At 66.0% G+C, this 6,531-nt stretch overlaps 2 protein-coding genes across 2 annotated transcripts in view; both read left to right on the top strand.

The window, feature by feature from the left end:
• Positions 1-5,592, top strand: part of CACNA2D2 (calcium channel, voltage-dependent, alpha 2/delta subunit 2) — a 205,559-nt gene extending 199,967 nt beyond the window's left edge. The window contains exons 23-37 of the mRNA XM_014953481.1: positions 526-918; positions 1,142-1,232; positions 1,356-1,418; positions 1,539-1,642; positions 1,727-1,825; positions 1,922-2,016; positions 2,216-2,263; positions 2,657-2,728; positions 2,896-3,048; positions 3,166-3,218; positions 3,319-3,374; positions 3,479-3,602; positions 4,119-4,228; positions 4,450-4,538; positions 5,067-5,592. Coding sequence (XP_014808967.1) covers positions 526-918; positions 1,142-1,232; positions 1,356-1,418; positions 1,539-1,642; positions 1,727-1,825; positions 1,922-2,016; positions 2,216-2,263; positions 2,657-2,728; positions 2,896-3,048; positions 3,166-3,218; positions 3,319-3,374; positions 3,479-3,602; positions 4,119-4,228; positions 4,450-4,538; positions 5,067-5,195 — 1,679 coding nt within the window. The 3' untranslated portion in view covers positions 5,196-5,592. The remainder of the gene's footprint in view (positions 1-525; positions 919-1,141; positions 1,233-1,355; positions 1,419-1,538; positions 1,643-1,726; positions 1,826-1,921; positions 2,017-2,215; positions 2,264-2,656; positions 2,729-2,895; positions 3,049-3,165; positions 3,219-3,318; positions 3,375-3,478; positions 3,603-4,118; positions 4,229-4,449; positions 4,539-5,066) is intronic.
• Positions 5,593-6,531, top strand: part of LOC106894706 (formin-2-like) — a 3,294-nt gene continuing 2,355 nt past the window's right edge. Inside the window, exon 1 of the mRNA XM_014953544.1 lies at positions 5,593-6,520. Within this exon, the coding sequence (XP_014809030.1) occupies positions 5,608-6,520 (913 nt within the window). The 5' untranslated portion in view covers positions 5,593-5,607. The remainder of the gene's footprint in view (positions 6,521-6,531) is intronic.

Raw genomic sequence — 6,531 nt, 5'->3', positions numbered from 1 at the left:
CCCCCCCCCCCCCCGGCACTGCCTGCAGGACTGCTGAGGCTGGGAGGCTCTCAGCACCCCAAAGTGGCACTAACCCGTGCCACCTGGCTAAGAGCCTCGTGGTGACCAATGGGGTCGTGACTGTCCCTGGCATCAGCGGGGCCAGGGCTCTGCACTCAGGGCGGCCCCAGACCGGAGCGGGGATGTGCCTGTCCCAGGAGGGGCTCAGGGCCAGCGATGCTCACGGGTGAGTGCCCACCTCCCACGGCAGGACCTCACCCAGCCCCTAACTGTCTATGCAAAGGGTGCAGGTATGGCTTGCCAAGCACCGGTGTGGTGCCACCGGCACAGCCCCGGGGGCTCCCGAGGCAAACCCCCACTCCCCTGGGTGACACAGGGGCAGGGCAGGGTGCCCCACAGGTAAGTACGGTGGCAGAGATGCCCAGTCCCACCAGCGTAGCCCCACCAGGATGGGGAGAGCCAGGGCTCAGGGTTGTACTGCTCTGGGCAAAATGGGATCCCATCCAGCCTGGCCCTGGCAGAGGTGACGGCACCTTGGTGGCCGTGGCAGTGGCAGACCCGGTGGCTGGTGTGATGGCCGAGCCTGCAGCACTGCGGGCAGCAGAGGGCTGGGTGCCAGGCAGTCTGCAGAGATGCCCAGAGCCGGCTGCCCCGGCGGGGTGACACTTTACGGGAGCGGTGGCACGTGGCCACCATCGTGTCCCTTGGCAAGCCGAGGTGCTGGCAGCACGGCTGGCGCCTGCCCCGCCGTCCCCGGGGGGAGAACTGACCTTGCCTTTTCCATCCTCGCGAACGACAAACCTTGTCCCCCAAACCCCAGAGAGTATTGCAAAGACCTCGACTTGTCGGATAACAACACCGAGTTCCTGGAAAACTTTATTGCCCTCATGGAAAAGGTGACCCCAGACTCCAAGCAGTGTGAGTAGCTGGGGATGGCTGGGGGGGTGGCTGGGGGGAGGAGTTTGCAGGGGACAGGGGCGAGGGGGGAGATGGGGCAGAGGGTGGATAGTGCCAGGGTTGGGGTCCCGGGAGCCACTGCAGAGTGGGTACCAGTGTCGGGATGAAGCGGGGGGACAAGGGTGGCCCCCACAGGGCCAGCCCTCACTTCGTCCTTCTCCTCCTCCTTCATCTTCCTCCCAAGGTGACAACTTCCTCCTGCACAACCTGATCCTGGACACGGGCATCACGCAGCAGTTGGTGGAGCGGGTCTGGAAGGACCAGGACCTCAACACGTAGGTGGGGGCGAGGTGGCTGGGGACAGAGGGGGATCAGGGGGCTGAGATGGGCTACGGGGATGGGGCAGGGGCAAAGCAAAGCTCCGCTGATGCCTGGCGTGCCCACCCCTCTCCTTGCAGATACAGCCTCCTGGCTGTCTTCGCCGCCACTGACGGGGGCATCACCCGTGTCTTCCCTAACAAGTGAGTGTCCAGGGGGTGGGCACATGCCAGGCCCCACGTGGTGACACATCTGGTCCCACACGGGGCCATCTCTAGCGGGACTGGAGCTGAGTGACAGTGACCCTGGCTGCTCACCCCCAGGGCTGCAGACGACTGGGAGGAGGAACCAGAGCCCTTCAACGCCAGCTTCTACCGGAGGAGCCTGGACAACAAGGGCTACATCTTCAAGCCGCCCTACCGGGACGGTGGGTGCCAGCTACGGGTGGCAGGGGGTGGCACAGGCTGCCACTGGCCCCACATGTCCCTCATGCAACCCCTGCCCTCTGCAGCCGGCTACCGGGGGCTGGACCTGGAGAACAACACCATCGGGATCCTGGTGAGCACAGCCGTGGAGCTCAGCATCGGGGGCAAGACGCTGAAGCCAGCAGGTAGGTAGGGGGCCGTGTCCCCCACTGCCAGGCTGGGGGGTTTTTGTCACCCCTCCTTCCTGCACTGGGGCTCAATCCATCTCCTCGCTGCCCCAGTGGTGGGGGTGAAGCTGGACCTGGAGGCCTGGGCTGAGAAGTTCAAAGTGCTGGCAAGCAACCGGACGGACCGCGACCAGCTGGGCGCCCGTCGGGTACGTCCCCTGGGGCTCCCACAGTGCTGGCATGGCATGGGGATGGGGACAGGGAGCCCTGCCTGTCACCCTGCTTGAGGCACCCATCCCCATCCCCTGGGGACACCATCCCACGTGTCCCCAGCTGGCCAGGAAGACAGCTCTGGGGCAGGGGGGTGGTCCTGCTAACCTGTCCCTCTGCCCCCACTTCGGTTGACAGTGCGACCCCTCGACCAGCTGCGAGATGGACTGCGAGGCCAACAACAAGGTGAGTGGTGGGCAGGGGTGGGGACAGTGGGGGACAGCAGGCAGGGGATGGCTGGGGGGACTCCCCGTCCCCTGCCCACTCTGCCTTTGCTGTCCCCTGTCCCCCTGCCACTCCCAGAGCTCAGGCAGCCCCCTGACCCCCCTTGCAGGGGCGAAGCCCTGGGGGTTGCCCCCTGGACCGTGGACAGGGAGAGGGGCTGTTAAACCCCTCAGGGTGGGTGGGGGTTCCTTCTTCCTGCACCCAGTGCAGGTACTCCCGGCACCAAGATGCTCCTGAGCAGCCCTCAGGTTTGGGGACGTTTTCTGGCCCCCCTTCTGTCACCCCCTGGTCCTGCCTGTCCTGCCTTGCCCTGTGCATGGCCAGGAGGTGGGTGACGCTGCCATCTTTCCCCAGGACCTCATCTGCGTCCTCATCGACGATGGGGGGTTCCTGGTGCTCTCCAACCAGGAGGATCACTGGTACCAGGTGAGCGGTGCCTGCGTGGTAGCTCTCCTGGGCATGGGATGCCAGAGGGGAGCTGAGACCTTTGAGCTCGTGTCATGGGTGGCATGACACAGCCCCACTCAAGTCCCCACCAGGGGAGACCCATGGCAAGGTGTCGTTGAGATGCAGACTCGGTGTCCCCATCCCAGGTGGGCAAGTTCTTCAGCGAGGTGGACGCCAACCTGATGTCTGCCCTCTACAACAACTCCTTCTACGCCCGCAAGGAGTCCTATGACTTCCAGTCTGTCTGTGCCCCTGAGGCCCAGAGCAACACAGGCGCTGCACCCCGCGGCGTCTTTGTGGTGAGCACCCATGGGGATGGTGGCTTCCAGATGGTCCAGGAGCTTGGGGACCCATGGGTGTGTCCCCAGTGCCCTGCACAGAGACCTGCTGGCTCACTGCCCCCTCTTTGCCCACAGCCCACTGTGGCCGATCTCCTGAACCTCGCCTGGTGGACCTCAGCTGCAGCCTGGTGGGTCTCACCGTGTCCCCTCCCTGGGGGCTGTTTCCATCCAGAGGTGACACTGGCGTGTCACTGGGACAGCTGACGTGGCTGCTCTCTCCTTCCCCAGGTCCCTCTTCCAGCAGTTCCTGTACGGCCTCACCTACAGCAGCTGGTTCCAGACGGGTGAGTTCCTGGGGAGCCCCAGGCTGGGGGTGGGCAGGGGATGTGGTGGGGCGGTGTGGTGAGGGGATCCATGCCCCCTGGCCCACGGCGCTGTGCCGGTGCAGAGGAGGTGGCAGGGGACAGCATGGAGGCCAGGGAGACGAGCTGCATCATGAAGCAGACACAGTACTACTTCAGCACCGTCAACGCCACCTACAACGCCATCATCGACTGCGGCAACTGCTCCAGGTGGGTCCGTCCCCATCGTCCCACCACCCGGGCACTATTGCCTTTGCCAGGAACCCCGTGCAGCCACCTGTGAGGGAGAAGGGGGACGATGGCAGGTGCCCTGCAGTGCTTGGGGGGGCTGTGGCATCTGGACAGGGGAGACAGAGATCAGCGGTAGCGTCCCCATGGGCAGTGGGGTAATGATGATGTCCCCAGAGCTCCTCCAAGTGGGATTGAGCCCTGAAAGTCCATGGGTGCCAGTTCCCTGGGCAGCCCCTCGGCATGGGAATGGGGAGTGGGGTGGAGATGGAGGACAGGGATGAGGATGGGGTTGGGGATGAGGTTGGGGACAGGGATGGGGACGAGGAAGGGGATGAGGCTGGGGATGGGAAGAAGGATGGGGCTGAGGTTGGGGATATGGGGTTGCCCTGCTGGCTCAGCTTCCCCAGAGCCACCCGCCAGCAGGGCTGGCAGCAGGGGCCAGAGGGGGACCGGGGCACAGGGTAACTGGGGTCCTCGCTGCTGTCACACCCCCAGGCTCTTCCACGCGCAGAGGCTGGCCAACACCAACCTGCTCTTCGTGGTGGCCGACAAGCCCATCTGCAGCCAGTGTGAGTCTGTCAAACTGCTGCAGGCGGAGGTAAGAGGTATCCTTTGGTGGCCCAGCTGCGTCCCCCAGGGATGTGGTGGCAGAGGGGGTTGGGGGGGGACAGGTAGGGGCCATGGGACAGGGCAGGGGGGACGGGAGGTATGGGGTCTGGAAGGGGTGGAGGGAGCCAGTCCATGGCCAGAGGGGCTGAGGGTGGCCATGGGGGTGTCCCACGGGCCCCCACCGCCCTGTCCCTGGTGGTTTCCTTGACCTGTGAAGCCCCCCCGAGGGATCCCAACCAGTGTGAGCTGGTGGACAGACCCCGCTACCGGAAAGGCCCCCACATCTGCTTCGACTACAATGCAACAGTACGTGGGGTATGGGGGGGGGAAGGTCCTGGGGAGGGATGGGGGCAGTGGGTGCCCCCTGGGGATGGGGGCAACAAAACCATGGAGTTGTCCCCAGGGAAGCAAAGCTGTGGGGTGTCCCCTGGTGGGAATTGGGGCAGTGGGTTCCCCTCAGGGGGGAGTGGAGCCATGGGATGTCCCCAGGGGAGCAGAGCTGAGGGGTCCCCCCCTGGGGTGGAATGGAGGGGTGAATGTGTCATGTGTCCTCCCCCCCCTTACAGGGAAGCAGAGCCATGGGGGCATCCCAGGGGTGCAGTGCTGTGGGGAGACCCCAGCAATGGGGGTTTGGAGCCCTGGTAGGACCCCGAGGGAGGGGGTGGGGGTGGGCATTAGGAGCCTTGGGGTGCCTCTGGGCAGAACAGCACCATGGGGTGTCCCCTGGCAGGGGGGGGCAGTGCCATGGGGGCAGGAGGGGGGGCAGTGAGTGCCCCTGGGGCGCAGAGGTACCGCAAGAGGTGCTCCACTGTCCCTCTCCCTTTGCCCCCCCAGGAAGATACCTCAGACTGCGGCCGAGGGGCTTCTTTCACCCCCTCCCTGGGGGTCCTGCTCTCCCTGCAGCTGCTGCTCCTCTACTCCAGCACCAGCCGGCACCCGTTGCCCCCGGCCGCCTGCCTTTAGCCTCCCCCCCCTCCCAAAAAAGCCACCCCGCCAGCTCTCTTTTCTTTCAAGCTCCCATCTCCATCCCCCTCCCCGGCCTGGTGGAGCGATGTCCCCTCCGCCGCCTCGGGGACCCCCGCGATGCCGCAGCCAAAGAAGAGTCGGGGTGCGGGCAGGGGCTCCCCGGCAGAGCGGGGACCGGGTGGGTGCCCCAGCGTCGTGCCCTCCCGGCCGCTCGGACTCGGAAAGTGGCGTCGGCACCCTCCGCCCGTGACACCCCCCCATGCCCCCCCCGCCTCCCCATATCCACCTCGCCTATTTTTTTAGCCTGAAGATTTTAAACCAGATCTTTCTACATCGAGTTTCCGACATTTTCGCCTGGAGACCGGCGGTGTTTATTGTCAGCAACGAGGACACAAAGGACTTGACTTGAATGTGCGGGTCAGTATTATTTGTTCCAGCGATTACCAGCCCCCCCGGGGTGTGCAGCTCCAGCATCCCTGCGGGCTCGGGGCCGGTGCGGGCAGGGGCAGAGGTGGGGGAGCACCGGCCATCGCCTGCGCCAGGGTGGGATGGAGCCCTGGTCCCTGCTGTGGGCTCAGCCGCTCTCCCGCGTTCTTGGGCCACAGATATTGGGGTGAAAAGGAGGGGGAGAAAAAGTGTATTTTGTTTCTTTTCCGTTCTGCAGATCACTGTGAAATCCTGCCCACCCCCAGCCCTGCCAGGCCCCCCAACCCATCCCCGGCAGCCCTGCCAAAGAAACCGCGCTGGCCAGCAGGACCTGCTGCCTGTCCCCGAGGGGGACATGCCACGTGTCCCCAAATGGGGTGTGCTGTGTGCCCCCGAGCGGGATGTCCCACATGTCCCCAAGCAGGAGGTGCCATGTGTCCCCCCAAAGGGACGTGCCAGGCCCCCATGCCCATCCCTCGGGTCACCGGCACGGGGGCTGCCGGCTGGCCACGGTGGGGGCACCCAGCAATGGGGGGGCAGGAGGTACCCCTGTAGTGGGGTGCCCCGAGGTGCTGGGGCTCACAGTGGGGCACTCGGGTGGGGGCATCCACCCCCCCTCCCCAGCCGAAACGCTGGGTGCCAAGGAGGCTCAGCCCCAGCACCCCACTGTACCCCACCACCACCCCAGGAAAGGTGCCACGGGGTTGGGGGAACCCAGCACAGCCCCCCCCCAACCCCCCCAGGGTGCTGCAGTGCCAGGGGTGCTGTACCCACCACCCACCCATGCCCCCCCACCGCCTGGGCGGGCAGCCCTGGGGACCCTCACCCCCCTGGGGCACCCCGCTCGGAGCCACCCCATCAACCAGGGCTGGGGGAGCCCCCCTGGGCACGGCCACCCCCCCCCCGG

The sequence above is a fragment of the Calidris pugnax genome, unplaced genomic scaffold (assembly GCF_001431845.1).
Source record: "Calidris pugnax isolate Ruff unplaced genomic scaffold, ASM143184v1 scaffold247, whole genome shotgun sequence".
NCBI lineage: Eukaryota > Metazoa > Chordata > Aves > Charadriiformes > Scolopacidae > Calidris > Calidris pugnax.
This window is presented reverse-complemented; position numbering and strand designations above follow the sequence as displayed.